The sequence below is a fragment of the Ochotona princeps genome, chromosome 14 (genome assembly GCF_030435755.1).
Source record: "Ochotona princeps isolate mOchPri1 chromosome 14, mOchPri1.hap1, whole genome shotgun sequence".
Classification (NCBI taxonomy): domain Eukaryota; kingdom Metazoa; phylum Chordata; class Mammalia; order Lagomorpha; family Ochotonidae; genus Ochotona; species Ochotona princeps.
In genome coordinates, this window is record NC_080845.1 from 167,564 (window position 1) to 181,863 (window position 14,300).

The 14,300-nt window shown below is 66.0% G+C and overlaps 2 protein-coding genes across 2 annotated transcripts; one reads left to right on the plus strand and one right to left on the minus strand.

Annotated features, from left to right (window-relative positions):
- Nucleotides 1–1,103: 1,103 nt before the first annotated feature.
- On the minus strand, nucleotides 1,104–4,084 carry GLT6D1 (glycosyltransferase 6 domain containing 1). The gene is made up of 5 exons (XM_058672477.1): nucleotides 4,061–4,084; nucleotides 3,437–3,571; nucleotides 2,665–2,709; nucleotides 1,870–2,007; nucleotides 1,104–1,781 (listed from the first exon to the last, which is right to left on the minus strand). The coding sequence occupies exons 2-5, from the start codon at nucleotides 3,508–3,510 to the stop codon at nucleotides 1,112–1,114; spliced, it is 927 nt and encodes a 308-aa protein (XP_058528460.1). The 5' UTR covers nucleotides 3,511–3,571; nucleotides 4,061–4,084; the 3' UTR covers nucleotides 1,104–1,111.
- Nucleotides 4,085–5,881: 1,797 nt separating this feature from the next.
- LOC101532965 (epididymal-specific lipocalin-9) lies at nucleotides 5,882–7,479 on the plus strand. The gene is made up of 6 exons (XM_004593637.2): nucleotides 5,882–6,013; nucleotides 6,484–6,620; nucleotides 6,718–6,791; nucleotides 6,965–7,075; nucleotides 7,158–7,259; nucleotides 7,362–7,479. Exons 1-6 carry the CDS (start codon nucleotides 5,882–5,884, stop codon nucleotides 7,382–7,384), a joined length of 579 nt encoding a protein of 192 aa, XP_004593694.2. The 3' UTR covers nucleotides 7,385–7,479.
- The last annotated feature ends 6,821 nt before the right edge of the window (nucleotides 7,480–14,300 follow it).

Below are 14,300 nucleotides of genomic sequence, written 5' to 3' on the forward strand. Positions count from 1 at the left end.
CGAGGGCTGTGGCACTGGGTGCAGCTGGTGGAGGGCCAGGGCCGTGTCTCCCGGCCGGGACCCCTGCCCAGGGGCCGAGTGCTCCTGCTCCCAGGAGTGTTGTACCCGGCTGAGTGTATGGCATCCCCCAGGTCCTGCTCCTGGAGCCCTCGCCCGTGTGCTGCGCCTCCATCCCACACCCCCTGCCCCGTGCCCCTCCCCCTGCAATAAACGCAACACTGTATCCTCTGCACTGCGCCTCCTATGTGGCCAAGGCCTCCCCTGGGACCGGGACAGATGACCCTGCCGCTGGGAGGCGGGGCGCCCAGGGCCCCCTGGAAGCCCAAGGTGATCCTGCACCTTCCAGGCCTGTCCAGCCAGCTTTACGCAGAGCTGCAGGCACCGGGGGCCCGGGGACAGACCAGGGTGCGCTGTGCTGTCAGCCACCTGGGCCCGGCTCAGGCACCTCCCTGACTCCCTAGGCCGCAGTCACAGGCTGCACATCCAGCCCAGCCTGCCAGTGTGACCAGGACCTGCCCAGGCCTGGCCAGGCCCGTGCTGGGCAGGGTTGGCCAAGCGGACCTGAGGCATTAGCCCCAGGTCCTGACCCCTCCCTTCCTGGGAAGGAGGCCTGGGGAGACCCCTCCCCTGGGCGCGGGGCTCATGAGGCTGTGTGGTTCTGTGTGTGGGTCTGGGTCCTCACCAGCCTGCCCCCTGTACAGTTCCACCCTCTGGGACTGGGCTTAGGGCTGCAGCACACGCACGGGCACGGTGCACCTCCGCACTCCCCGACCCCCTCCTGAGCTGCGCCCCTTCTTCCACCTGCGCAGGCCTCCCCCCCCCCCCCCCAGGCGGCAGGCCTCTGGCCAACGGGGCGTGACCCTGTGGAGGCCAGTACCCACCCCGCGCGGGGCGGCCGCCATCTGGGAGGAAGCCACTACCTTGGGAGAGCACACCTTTATTGAGGCTCGGCCAGCGCCTGCTTGGCCCGCCCGGGCGGGCTCTCTGCCCAGCACCCGCTCCGGGCTGGCCAGCCCCTCTGGGTGCCCTCCCGCCGCGAGCAAGCAACGTGGAGAAGCTTCTGGGAGCTCCGGGCGCATTGGGGTGGAGGCTGCAGCGCGCTCGGCAGCGGTCACCACCTGCGCCGGGGCTGCTGCGCCACCTTGACGTAGCGGATCTGGGGCGGTGGGTTGAAGGTGGTGTCCCAGCCGTACTCGGGGGACAGCAGCTTGCTGGGTTTGTGCACAAAGAAGTACTTGTTGAGGTACCTCTCGTAGGTGCTGTTGAGGCCGGCCTGGAAGTCGCTTGCCGCGCCCCGCAGGTACTCCTCGATGAAGTCCAGCAGGCGCAGGGGCGTGCCGCCCACCAGGGCGCCGTCGTAGTAGAAGTCGCCCTGGCCGAAGGGGATGTAGGCGGCCGAGGCTGGCCGCCGCTCGTACGGCAGGTTCCTGGTGCCGTGGAAGTACCACCAGGCGTGCAGCCGCGCCACCGAGGCGCCCAGCACCTCCGCGCCCACTGCGCTCTGGATGAGCTGCTCGGCCGTGGCGCTGAACAGGAACTGGACCTCGCGCTGGATGCGCTGCGCGATGTGCTCGCCCAGGCTGCGCATGCGCCACAGCTGCGCCTCCGGCCACTCATGCCGGTCGCCCATGTCCAGCGTGCGCAGCTCGCGCAGCGGGCCCAGGCGCACGTCCTGCAGCGCCAGCTCCCTGTCGCTCAGCACGTAGAACACGACCCTGTGGCCCGCCAGGAAGTGCGCGTCCGCCAGCCGCAGGAACAGCAACAGCGACTCCTCTGCCAACCTGGGGGCGCAAACCCGCGGTGGGCGAGGGGAGGACGGGGCGGCCAGCCCCCCGACCCGGGCCTGGGGGCGAGGCTGGAGGCGCCCACCTGCCCGCGGCGAACACGGCCAAGCCCACCGTGAGGTTCTGCCGCCGGTAGAACTTCTCCAGGACCTGTGTGTCAAAGGTGCCCTCCCACACGATGGGCGCCAGCCAGGGGGTGGTGGTGATGACATCCGGGCGCTTCCTGCGGAACCCCCAGACGCGGGAAGGACCCCCAGCACCAGCCCCTGAGGGGGAGGGCAGGACCCGGAGCCACCCCCTTTTACAAGCAGGCCAGAGGGGGCTGGCTTGAGACTGGGGGGTGGGGCGGGGTGCCACCAGCAACACCCCATCCCACCAGTTCTCTGCCTGCTGCTCCACTTCCTGCCAGCTTCCTGCTCGGGTGCCTGGGAGGTGGCAGCTGACGGCCCCCCGGGGTGGGTGGGCTTCAGCCTGAGCAGTGGGCTGGATGGGAAACAGCCGGGACTCGAACCTGTGCCCATATGGGATGCTACTGCTGCAAGTGGCAGTTTAACGCGCTGTGCCATGTCTCCGGCCCCCTATCTTGGCAGTTGATCCATAGACAAACACACGTGCGAGGGGAGAGTGCTGTTACTGGCACCGAATGTCCGGCCAACCTCCAGTGGCCTGGTGGGAAGCGGGCAGAGGCTCCCAGGGGAGGCTGTGCTCGGGGCCTGGCTGCCTCCATGGAGACCGTGCAGGGCAGCCTGGCATGCTGGCGGCAGCTTCTGGCCCAGCTGTCTGAGGGCCCGGGGCTCACCCTCAGGACGCCTCCCTGGGCAGCAGCCGGGCCACTCAGGGACATCACTGTTTCTTCAGACCAAGGCAGGGCAGCCCTTACCTGGAGTCAAACCAGTCTGTGAGCCGGAGCTCCAGGTGCCGGCCCCTGGGACAGAGAGGTGGGTTACCCCGTCCCCCTGCCCCTGACCCCTGGGAGAGAGGTGGGTTACCCCGTCCTCCTGCCCCTGACCCCTGGGAGAGAGGTGGGTTACCCCGTCCCCCTGCCCCTGGGACAGAGAGAGGTGGGTTACCCCGTCCCCCCTGTCCCTGGCCCCTGGGACAGAGAGGTGGGTTACCCCGTCCCCCTGCCCCTGGCTCCTGGGACAGAGAGGTGGGTTACCCCATCCCCCTGCCCCTGACCCCTGGGACAGAGAGGTGGGTTACCCCGTCCCCCTGCCCCTGGCCCCTGGGACAGAGAGGTGGGTTACCCCGTCCCCCTGCCCCCAGCTCCTGGGACAGAGAGGTGGGTTACCCCGTCCCCCTGCCCCCAGCTCCTGGGACAGAGAGGTGGGTTACCCCATCCCCCTGCCCCCAGCCCCTGGGACAGAGAGAGGTGGGTTAACCCGTCCCCCTGCCCCTGGCTCCTGGGACAGAGAGGTGGGTTACCCCGTCCCCCTGCCCCACGGGGCTGCAGGAGCACCAGTGGGCAGTACCTCTCCATCCATGGGGCGGCCATGCCAGGCCTGACCCTCACAGGGAGAGAGTGGTGAGGAAGACTCTGGTTGTTGAGTAGAAGGCTTTAGAAAAGCCAAAAGGCAGGGCTGGTGTTGTGAGCAACTCTGACACTGAGCTGGTTCCCACGTCGCCCACTGCCTGGGGCGGCTCCCGGGTACCTGAGGTGGTGCCGGAGCGTCGTCAGGGACACCACCAAGGCGGTCAGCAGCAGCATCCTCGTCCTGGAGCGCATCCCAGCCTGGCAACCTGGGCACCGCTGGCCCCAGGGGCTTGCTTCTAGAATGTTCTGCCTGCTGGAGGGAGGTCGGGCCGAGCACCTCCCAGCCCTGGGCCCCTAGCTGCTGTCCACTCTGCTGCCCACAGAGAGGTGTGTTGGACGGCTCTCCCACCTGCAGGCCGGGAGAATGGACTCGGGGTGTGGGGGCTGTGCCCCTGAACAGAGTGGGAGTCTGCAGGTCGCACCCCTGAACAAGGGGGCTGAGTTAGACAGGGGCCTGTTTCTACAAGGGGACCCCTAAGTGGCATTGGGGGGCTCTATGAGACTTCACCGCAGGCTCCCCTTCTGTAGCCCCCGCCCCCAGCTTCACAGGAGGGTCTGGCGGCGGCCGGCTTCCCACCCCCGGTTCTGGGGTGCACCACGTCTGAGCCCGGCTCCCCACCCCCGGTTCTGGGGTGCACCGCGTCTGAGCCCGGCTCCCCACCCCCGGTTCTGGGGTGCACCGCGTCTGAGCCCGGCTCCCCACCCCGCATGGCGCGTCTCCCTGCCGCCCGAGCCCCCTCACCTGGCCTGGGCGCCGAGGTCAGCCGAGGTGGGGGCCGCGTCTTCCGGAGCCAGGTCCTGCTGGTGCAGTGCTCTGGCCCCAGTCTTCTGCCGCCGTGACGTCACCGGACTCCTTTGATGACGCAAGCGCACGGACCTGCTGCAGAACCTGCTGGGTTGAAGGGGTTCTGTGTGAGTGGGCGTGCGCAGGACGCCCTCCGTCCGGGGCTGCCCAGCCCCCCATCTGTAACACAGGGAGCCGGGAGTCCACCGAGCTGCCGGCGTCCGTGAACCCAGGCGGGTGGACACAGCCCAGGCCTGGCGTCCACGTGGGGATCCCGGGCGGAGCTCCTGGCTTCTGCCTGGCCCAGCTCTGCCTGCTGTGGCCGTGGGGGGAGTGAACCAGCCCAGCTGGCTGTCGGCTGGCACTGTCCCCTGTGCGTTTTAGTTTGGGTCCGAAATTGTCCCCAAAGCCTTGGGGGAACACCGTCCTTCCCAGGCCTAGACCCGAGGGCTTGAGGCTGGCCCCTGGTGCCACCTCTGTCATCGCGGCAGGTGCCGTGACTGTCCAGCATCCGCCTGCCTCACGGGGGTCCCCACGTTCGGCTCCACCACGGAGTTCCAAAAAGTCCACAGAGAAATGGAATTACAAGGAAAGCTTATTCTGATGCAGAAACTCAAAGCCGCCAGCACTGCGCGTGCGGCACCAACATCCCACATGGGCGCCGGTTCAAGCCCCGGCTGCTCCACTTCCCACCCAGCTCCCTGCTGATGGCGCCTGGGAAAGCAGCAGAGGCTGGGCCAAGTGCTTGGGACCCTGCGTCCACAGGGGAGACCCGGATGGAGCTCCTGGCTTCAGTCTGGCCTTTGGGGGAGTGGAAGGTGGTCTTCCCAATGGAAGATGGTGCCCCCCCGCCGCGGAACTTGGACTTTCAAATAAGTTTTTAAGGAGCTTTTGTGAAATCTGTGCATGCTTTCCTAGTAACGCATTTCACAAAGCACTCGGGTGTTTCTGCGGGAAGAACCTTCCCTGGAAGCCAGCACTGACCCTGCACGTGCCTGGCGGCAGGCAGCCAGGTGGGCAGAGACAGCTGGCCTGCTGGGTGAGCAGTGGGTGAGATGCCAGGCCCAGCATGGGCTCTGAGAGTCCCTCAAGCCCCCGACTGCACAGCTGGCCAGCCTCCGAGGCCCACTGGACAGCGCTGACGGTGCGTCTGAGACAAGCTGAGTGGAGCGGGTGGGCAGGGCACCAAGTCTGGGCTGCAGGCGGCACTTCCTGCCAGGCGCCGCAATGAGGCGGCCAGGTGGCCGCGGGGAAGCAGGCTGGGCTGGCTGGGGCAGGCCCGACCATACGCCACCGTCCTCCTTTCTGGCTCGCTGACCTCCAACCGCACAAGGCTCTGATGTGGGAGCCATGTCCGTCTACACGCCCACTTCCTGCCACAGTGGCCCATGCCCAGGGTCACTCTGTGCCCATCCCGGGCCCAGGAAGCTGCCTCCTGCCTCCGTGTCCACCCCTGCTCTGAGGAAGTCTCCTGTCTCCCATAGCCAGGAAGAGGCCAGGCCGCAGGTGGGGGACAGTCCTGCAGCCGCCTGAAATCCTCACCCCACACTCAGCAGTGCACCACAGTCAGGCAGGCCTGGGCTGGACACCCACGGGGGGCTGGGAACCGCCCTTCCCCCCCTCAAGGCGGGGACCTGCAGCTGGAGGGCAGCATCCACAGGCCCCCCTCTCGGGTCTCCGAGGGCGGTGGCCGTGGGGGCTCTGACCGCAGGCCCAGGCACACAGGCTGTGTGTGGAGGGGGCCATAAGGGCGGCTGCAGGGCAAGGCACCGGGGCAGGATGGCGCTGCTGCTGCTGCTGCTGGGGCTGCTGGGGCTGCTGCGGCTGTGGCCGGGGCTGGAGCCGAGCCCCACCACTGCCCAGGAGCTGAACCTGAGGAGCATTGTGCAGAACAACTACAACATGGCCAGGGTGGGCACAGCGGCCGGTGGCCAGGCTGCAAGACTGGGGGAGGCATGGTGGCCAGGCTGCAGGACCAGGGGAGATGCGGCGGCTGGTGGCCAGGCTGCAGGGCCAGGGGAGGCGCAGCAGCCGGTGGCCAGGCTGCAAGACCGGGGGAGGCATGGTGGCCAGGCTGCAGGGCCAGGGGAGATGCGGCGGCTGGTGGCCAGGCTGCAGGGCCAGGGGAGATGCGGCGGCTGGTGGCCAGGCTGCAAGACTGGGGGAGGCATGGTGGCCAGGCTGCAGGGCCAGGGGAGGCACAGCAGCCGGTGGCCACGCTGCAGGACCGGGGGAGGCATGGTGGCCACGCTGCAGGACCAGGGGAGGCGCAGCAGCCGGTGGCCAGGCTGCAGGACCAGGGGAGGCGCAGCAGTCGGTGGCCAGGCTGCAGGACCGGGGGAGCCCTGCCGGGCCATCACACCCACCGGGCTCGGTCCCAGGTCTCTGGCATCTGGTACTCCATCTCCGTGGCCTCCAGCAACCTGACGCGCTTCAGGGAGCACGGGGACCTGCGCGTGTTCGTGCGCCGCCTGGAGCACCTGGACAACGGCAGCCTCAAGTTCGACCTCCGCTTCAGGTGAACCCCAAGGGGCGGGTCCGCGGGGGTCCCGGCCTGGGCGCTGTCCCCAGGGGAGGGCCGAACTGTGCTCTGAGCCCACTCTGCCCGCTCCCAGGGTGCAGGGCCAGTGCGTGCCTGTGATCATGATCGGCCAGAGGACAGGGAAGGACGGAGAATACCTCATCTCCTGTGAGTGCCCGGCTCCCGGTCGGCCCGGGTCTCAGCCACGTGCTGGTGACTTCCAGGCTGCACACACACACCTTGACCCTGAAGTGAGGGACACGGCCTGGCGCCGTCCCCACCGGGGAGCTGGGGGGGCGGGAGGGGAGGTCTGGGCCCGGTTGAGTGGATCCTGCGTCCAGACCAGGGTGACAACCGGGTGCTGGTGCTGGAGACGGACTACAGTCTGTTCATCATCTTGTACCTGAACAACACGCAGGGCCAGACGAAGACACAGGCGCTGGCGCTGTACGGTGGGTGCCTGTCCCGCTTCCCCTGTGCACACGTGTGGTGGGGCCCCCACATGCCACATGCGTGGTCCTTCTCTGTCCCCAGGGCGCACTCCCCACCTGAGCAGCCCCTTCCTGAAGCGGTTTGAGGAAGCCTGCAAGAGGTTCGGGCTGGACCCCGGGACCATCTTGCTCCTCAGGGGCCAAGGTGGGGCTCTCAGGTGCAGGGCACTGGGAGGGGCTGGCCAGTCACCCCTCGCCCGACGGGCGGGTGTGTCCAAGGTGCGTCCTTACCTCTGCTGTTCCTCAGATAACTGTTACCACGAGCGCTAGAGTGGCAGCTGGACCGTCCTGTAGGTGAGCCGCTGGCCGGAGCGGGCAGTGCGGTGGGGAGGATCCGGCTGGAGGGGGTGGCCACAGGCCCCGCCTGGACCTGACAGTCCTGTGATGCCCGCCCCAGCCACTGGCTGTCCCTGAAGAGGCAGCCGAGGGCTCGGGGCTCGGTGCCAGCAATGCAGGGGTCAGGCTCGATGTCCACCCTGTGGGGCAGGTCCAGTGTCCAGCAGTGGCCATGGGGCAGTGTCTTGCTCTTGCAGCCCAGAGCCAGCGTTGTGGTCAGCCAGGGCCGCTCGCCCACCTGGCTCGGGACTGTCCTCTGCCTTCTGCGGGACCCTCAGCTCCCGCCGCCCTGCCTTCCGCCTGTCCCTGGACCTCCCAGGTCCAGTCCAGGGTACCCAGCTGCACTCCAGGACCCTTACCCCCGCCCCATCCTGGTGCTCGACCTCAGCATGGCTCCTGGGCACATCTGTCCCTCTGCCATGGACTCAGCTGCAGTGACCCCAGCTCCTGAGCGCTCAGAGACGGTGGGAGGCCTGCGGTGTGAGAGGCCAAGCCTCCAGCCGGGTGGTAACACGGCTTAGAGCCATGCCCCCACCCTCGCTCGCTCGGAGTGGGTGTGGCATCTGTCCAGGAAGCCTGCCACCCCCAGAGCCACCACTCGGCAGACAGCGGTCCTCCCAAGACCATCAGTCAGTGGGGGGCCAGTTAGGACGTCGAAGCCAGTGTCAGGAATCGTGGAATGTTCTGTTGGGGTCTCAAGGCCCTCACCAAGGGTGGAGACAGAAGCAGCTTGACCCATGTCAGGCCATGTCCATGGCAACTTCTCTTGTCTGTGGTCGCTCTGTGAGAGATGGCCATGGTCAGCCTATAGGCCTTGCAGTGTAAACACAGAGACCAATGAGGAGCCTGTCTGGGACAGAGGGGCTCTCAGCTCTTGTCCAGCAAAGCAACAGCCTCTCTGGATGGTCACCTGGGAGCTTGGCCCTGGGCACCGAGCGCTGGTCTCCAGCTCGGGGAGGGACCCGTCAGAGGGTGGACAGAACTGGGTCACACCTCCCCCACACTGTGTAAATCTCACCCTCCTCTCAGCCAAGTCACCCCCAGGTCCTTCCTCCTACACTGCACAGCATCACAGCCGAGCCCGCGTCCTGGCCACTCAGGAAGGTGGACACTTCCCTCAGCAGCTCCCCTCCCCACCCACTCCATCCATGGGCTCACAGGTGGCTGTAATCCTCACCTCTTAAACAGACTTCATAACCAGCAAAATAAAGTTGAAAATTGTATAAACAACGTCTCAGAACAAGAGAGTCAGGCAGCCTGGGGCAGGGGACAGTATGAGGCCAGGGCAGGAGCCTGGGGCGTCCCCGGGGCCCACTCCTCTGAGCACGCCACTGTTCCCTTGTCCCTCTCTGTTGGCCCTGAGCCCTCCAAGCAACGCACATCACTGAGTACCTGGCGACCCACATGGGTTCACGCGACACTGTTACTGCGTCTGTCACCACGCTCACTGTGCCAGAGCTCGAGGCGGCAGTGGGCTTTTCCAGGGTGCTGGGTGCAGTGCCCTGGGCTGCCCGCCTCGCGAGGAGCACACACCCCACCCTCCCGCACCTGCTGGGGATGGCACTGCACGCGCGGCCGCCTGCGATCTGCCCCTGGCAAGTTTGATTAACGTTTAACCTTCTGCTTGGCGGCCCCTCCTTAGCCACGTTTCTTCCTCCTGCTGCTGCCGTGTGCTGCGGGACCTCAGGGCTGCCCCCCACAGGTCCCCCATGTCAGCCCTGCCGCCTCCCTGCCTCTGTGCAGGCGCAGGCACCCTGGAGGCTCCCCGGGGGTGACACAGGTGACCAGGGCTCTGCCCGGGTCAGCCGCAGGCAGGGGTTCTCCCCACCCAGGGACATTCGGGGGCCAAAAGCAGGACGGTGCGAGTCCAGGATGGACAGGAGCGCAGGCCGTGTCCCAGCGTGTGTCCACCAGCACACCATGCTGTCCTACCTTCGCTTTCAAAGCCAGCGCCCAGAGCTAGCCGGGAAGCCCACGTGGACAGAGGGCGACGCTGGCCAGGCCCTTGAGGGAAAGGCACAGAGGCTGAGCTCACAGGAGGAGAGGAGATGGAGGGACTGAACCCGTGGGACCAGAGGGACACAGCCTGGCAACTCCTGGAAGGTTTGCCCCCCCACACCCCAGAACCAGCGACGAGACCCCTGCTCAGGCTAGCCTGGGGCCCAGGAACCTGCTTATCATCTCCCAGGATGCCGTGGGACTCCCCCCCCACCGGCTGGTGGTCTCAGAGAGCCATCCAGACACTTGGGCAGGGACACCTCCGTCCTGTGCCCCCTGATCTTGGCCTGCACCCTGAGTTTAACCCCATAAGGGGATGCGGAGTCAGGGCTGGACATGACCCAGAGCACGCAGAAGGGGCAAAGGCCCGAGGCCCAGGCTGGAGGAGGTGCCCTGGGGCTGAGAAGACTCCCCCGGGGTAAGGTGGTTCCGGTCCCTGAACCTCCCCGGCCCCAACGTCCCAGGCCAGGCCCCCGCCACCCCCCTGGACAGCCTCTGTGGGACTGGGGACAAGGGAGTAGCCTACCTGGGTCGCAAACAGCTGCGTGTGCTCGAGGCTGGGGAAGACAGACACACAGCCAGGCAGGGGCCACACAGGAGGGACACAGAACACAGACGTCACCCCCAGGCCCCTGGGGTAGAGGAGGGAGTGGGGTCTGGCCAGCACGACACCCAGGAGGAGCTGCCACGGGCAGCAGGCACACCCCGGTACACACTGTGACTATCCCACTCACTCCATGCTTCCTGAGAGGGGCCCACGGCGTGCACCGTGCCCATACTGTCCCTGCACCCGCTCTGTCAGCAGGCAATGAGCAGCAGGTGCCACCAGGACCCTGCACATGGACAGTGGAGCCCAACTCCCCAGAGCCCAGCCCCCAGGCAGCCCAGGGGTTCAGGCAAGGAGGCCGCCTCCTGTCAGCCCCCGCCCTGCCCCTGCCAAGATGAGACGGGGCTATCAGGCTGCCCTGCCAGCCATGGGGTGGGAGCCATGGTTGCAGGGGACAGGGGTGTAGGCAAGGAGCAGGTGTTGGCCTGAGGCTCCCAGTCAGAGGCCCAGGGGTCCCAGCATCCTGGTCTGGGCTTCTATGTGGACTTGGGTGCAGGGGCACTGGGGGAGGGGTGGAGACCAAGGAAGGGACATAGACATTGCTGGAAGAAGTGTCACCCCCCAACCAGTCCAGGAACAAAGGAGAACCCTCACAGAGCCGTGGGGGGGCAGTGGGCTCCCCTCCCAGCAGGGGAGGGCTGGTGTGCAGCCCGCAGGGAGCACAGAGGGGTGTGGCCAGGCAGGCAGGGGGCAGGGGGTGGACGTGCCTGGAACCTGGCCACTGGTTGCTCTGCCTTCAGGTCCCCCTCCCAGGGCAGTGGGTGGCACTCACCAAGCAGCTCAGGCGTCCTGCTGGTCTACGCCTGTACTCAACTTGTACATGACCAGGTAGCTGTGGGGGCTGCCTGTACCAGGCAGAGCTTGCTGTGGCCCCGTCTGCGGGCACATGGAACAGAGCTGTCTCAGTGTTGGGCCACCCGACCCTGGGGTGCTCACCCAACCCGGGGGTGCCTGCCCCCAACTCCAACCTGGGGCTGGCCACCAGTGCCTGCCAACCCAGGCCCCCAGTCCAGGGTGTACACGTCCTTCATGTCTGTCTTGTGGACCACAACGTAGTCTCACTGGCACTGACCGTTTTCCCTGTGGCCAGAGACAGCGGTCAGTGCCAGGGCACGGCTGGGGCCACTCCCACCCCCTCTCCTGAGTGTGCCCCCAGAAGCCCTCAGGCTGCCCCAAGTTTGAGGGGTCTCGATTTACGGGGGGTGACAGGACCACACAGGCGGCGTGGGAGATGACCTGCGGTTTTAATGCCGAGGTTAGGAGTTACAGCTGAGCGTCCTCCATAGACAAGTCCACAACGTGTAAGTAGGGGGCTGACGCCACAGTGGTTGGGGGGTAGAACAAGAGAGAGGGTCTGATAGCGGAATCCGGGGGGCAGTGTGGGCTCACCCCTGTGGAACTGCAGTCTGCTGGCTGCTCTGAGCACTGCAGAGGAACAGGCCTGGCTGGACACACGTACACGCACAAGGCTAACACAACCAACCACACCCCCACCCTCCCACCACACAGGCGCCCGGCCAGAGCCCCGGCCAGAGCCCCGGCATCCTCCCTCCAACCAGGCTTGGGGACTTTGTTCCACGCCCAGTGGGCATGAGGGCAGGGAGGGGACAGGGAGCAGCCGATGTGACGCTGGGTTACAATGTAACAGAATGGGTGAGCCCCAGCGCCTCCTTGCCCACACAGCCCAGGGTTGCAAGTCACTGCCCCTGGCTGAAGCTGGTATGGCATGTCCACGCCCCCTCAGGTCCTCTGTGACCAACCTTCCCCAGTGAGACTCCCAAGAGCCACATGGCACCACCATAGGAGCAACAGGAATGACTGTGTCTCACAGCCTCCAGCTGGACGCTGCAGGAGGAGCCAGTACCCACCCGGACAGCAGGCACAGTGCCAGAGCCCAGCTCCAGCCCAGTTCAGAACTCGAGAAGGGTGCGTGCAGGAGGCCTAAAGAGGAGAGGATCGGGCCACTACGGTTTCAGGATTGTACTGGACAATGCGGGAAAGCTGTGTCTTTATTTATACAGAAGCCGTCACAAGCTCTGGCTCAGACTTTTTACGTCATGGTCAAGGGGGCGTTTCCAAGGGTAATTCTGCCCTTTGTTCCACCTTAAAGCAGGGTGTTATCCATCCTGACCCTGTGGTCAGGAAGTTCTCAATGGACGGTGCATATCAACCAGTAACACATTCCTACGACAATCCTCATTCTACGACTTCATCGTGAATCAGTCAAGGGAGGAAAGGCATCACAGAAGGAGGGAGCTAAAGACCAAAGAAGGATGGGAAGAATAGCTTCCCACTGCACCTGGGACGGAACACCCCTATTAGCACATGGTCAATGGGGCAGCAATAGTAAAAGGCCCTTTGGCTAACATCAACTTCCAGGCTCACATTGGTAATAAACATTAACTCCGCAGAGGCAGACAACGCCTAAACAAATCACAGAGGTCTCGGCGGGGTTGTCCGGTGTCCGTGCAGAAGGGGTGGAGCTGCAGTCAGGTGGTTGCAGAGACAGACACCCGCCGGGCCCTGCTTGCAATGGAACCACATGGAACAATACTCCACACACGTCTTCCACACCCACCACACGGACCCCAGCAACAGGTGCAGCCCTCGGCACCCACAGCCCAGGGGCCACACGGGAGGATCCCCCAGCTGCTCCCACACACACTCCTGGAGCCACAGGCAAGAAGGGGAGCTGAGGCCAGGCACCCCGGGGTGGCGAGAGGGTGGCAATGCCCCAGTGTGACTACCCAGCACAGCCCCAGGGGCTCGCCAGGAGACAGGACTCCAGTTCCTACAGTAAGGGGACATGAGAGCGGCAACCCACAGCCAGGCCCGTCCCACGAGGCCGCCGCACGGATACGCCGCTGGGACGCACCTGCCACTACCAGCTTCAGCCGGGCATTCGTGGCTGGCCTGCCCAATGTCGGAGGGCGCATCCATGTGTCAGCCTGTGGCTCAGGGTCCCTCCCTTTAGCAGGGGCCACAGGAAGCAGGGGCCATGGCAGCCCACAAGCACAGCCAGAGGTGGGTGAGCAAGTGCAGGGAAGCCTGTGGAGGCACCAGGTGGACCCCCAACAGGTGACCAGGGGCAGGAGCTGGGCATTCACCCCGGCACAGCCCTTGCCTGTGGGCAGGACCAGTTCAACTGTTGCCCACCACAGGAGTGAGGCCCCAGGCAGCCTCCCCCGGCAGCTCCAGCCCTCAGGCCTCGTCCCCAGGGCCAGCTTGTGGCAGGACCACACAGGGTGGCAGACGCACAATTCTGCAGCATGTGATCCTGAGGACAGTGGAACGTGCCCAGGTGAGCCCCAGGAGCTCGTGGAGTTCCAAGCAGGACTCCCCCACATTTGTGCACCTTACACGGGCCGAGCATCCCAACAGGTGCATGGTGCTCAGCCACCACGGGCCTGCACCTGCTTAGCGCCTAGGGCAGGAGAGCAGGGAGCAGGGGTGCGTGACACAGCCAGCTCACAGGGGACCCCAGAGACCGTCAGGTTCCAGCCCAGACAGCACAGAAGGCAGGGAAGCCCAAAGGAGAGACCGCAGAAACTGTACACGGCACCCGTCCAGGGTCACTGCTGCCCAGGCCTTGCCCTGCCCCCAGCACCCTCCATGATAGGCTGGCAGACCAGGCACCCCTGGCACTCCCCACGATGGGGCCGGCAGACCCAGGCGCCCTTGGCAGCCACCATGTACCCCCTGGCACCCCTGCAATGGGGTGGCAGACCCTGGGCATTCCCCAACATGGCTGCCAGACCCCCTGCACCCCCAGGACAGGGCTGGCAGACCCCATGATGGGCTGGCAGATCCCGGGCACTGCTCTCCAAAGTCTCAGACACAACAGCCCCCACGGGGCCAGGGCAGCAGTGACCCTGAGCAGTGTCACCTGGCAACATGCGGAGACACAAGACTGACCCACACCACTGGCAGGGGCCATGGGCAACACCACCCCAGGGGCTGAGGGGCACCCAGCCCGGCCACAAGAAATAGGGCCGGCTGCTCCCTCATGGCCCACCCTCCCACCCCCAGGCCCAGATGGAGCTGGGGGGCCATACGCAGGCCCAGGGTGTACACCCAGCCCAGCCTGTGATGGGCATCCAGGCAGCAGCGGACAGCTCCCTCCAGAGGGCAAGCCTGCTACCCGGACCCTCACCTCCCTGAACGCTGTGTCTACCAGGCAGAGGCTGGATCCTGCTTTTTGGGAGGGGGGGGCAGTTACTACTCCAGAGAGCAGCACGTGGTGGG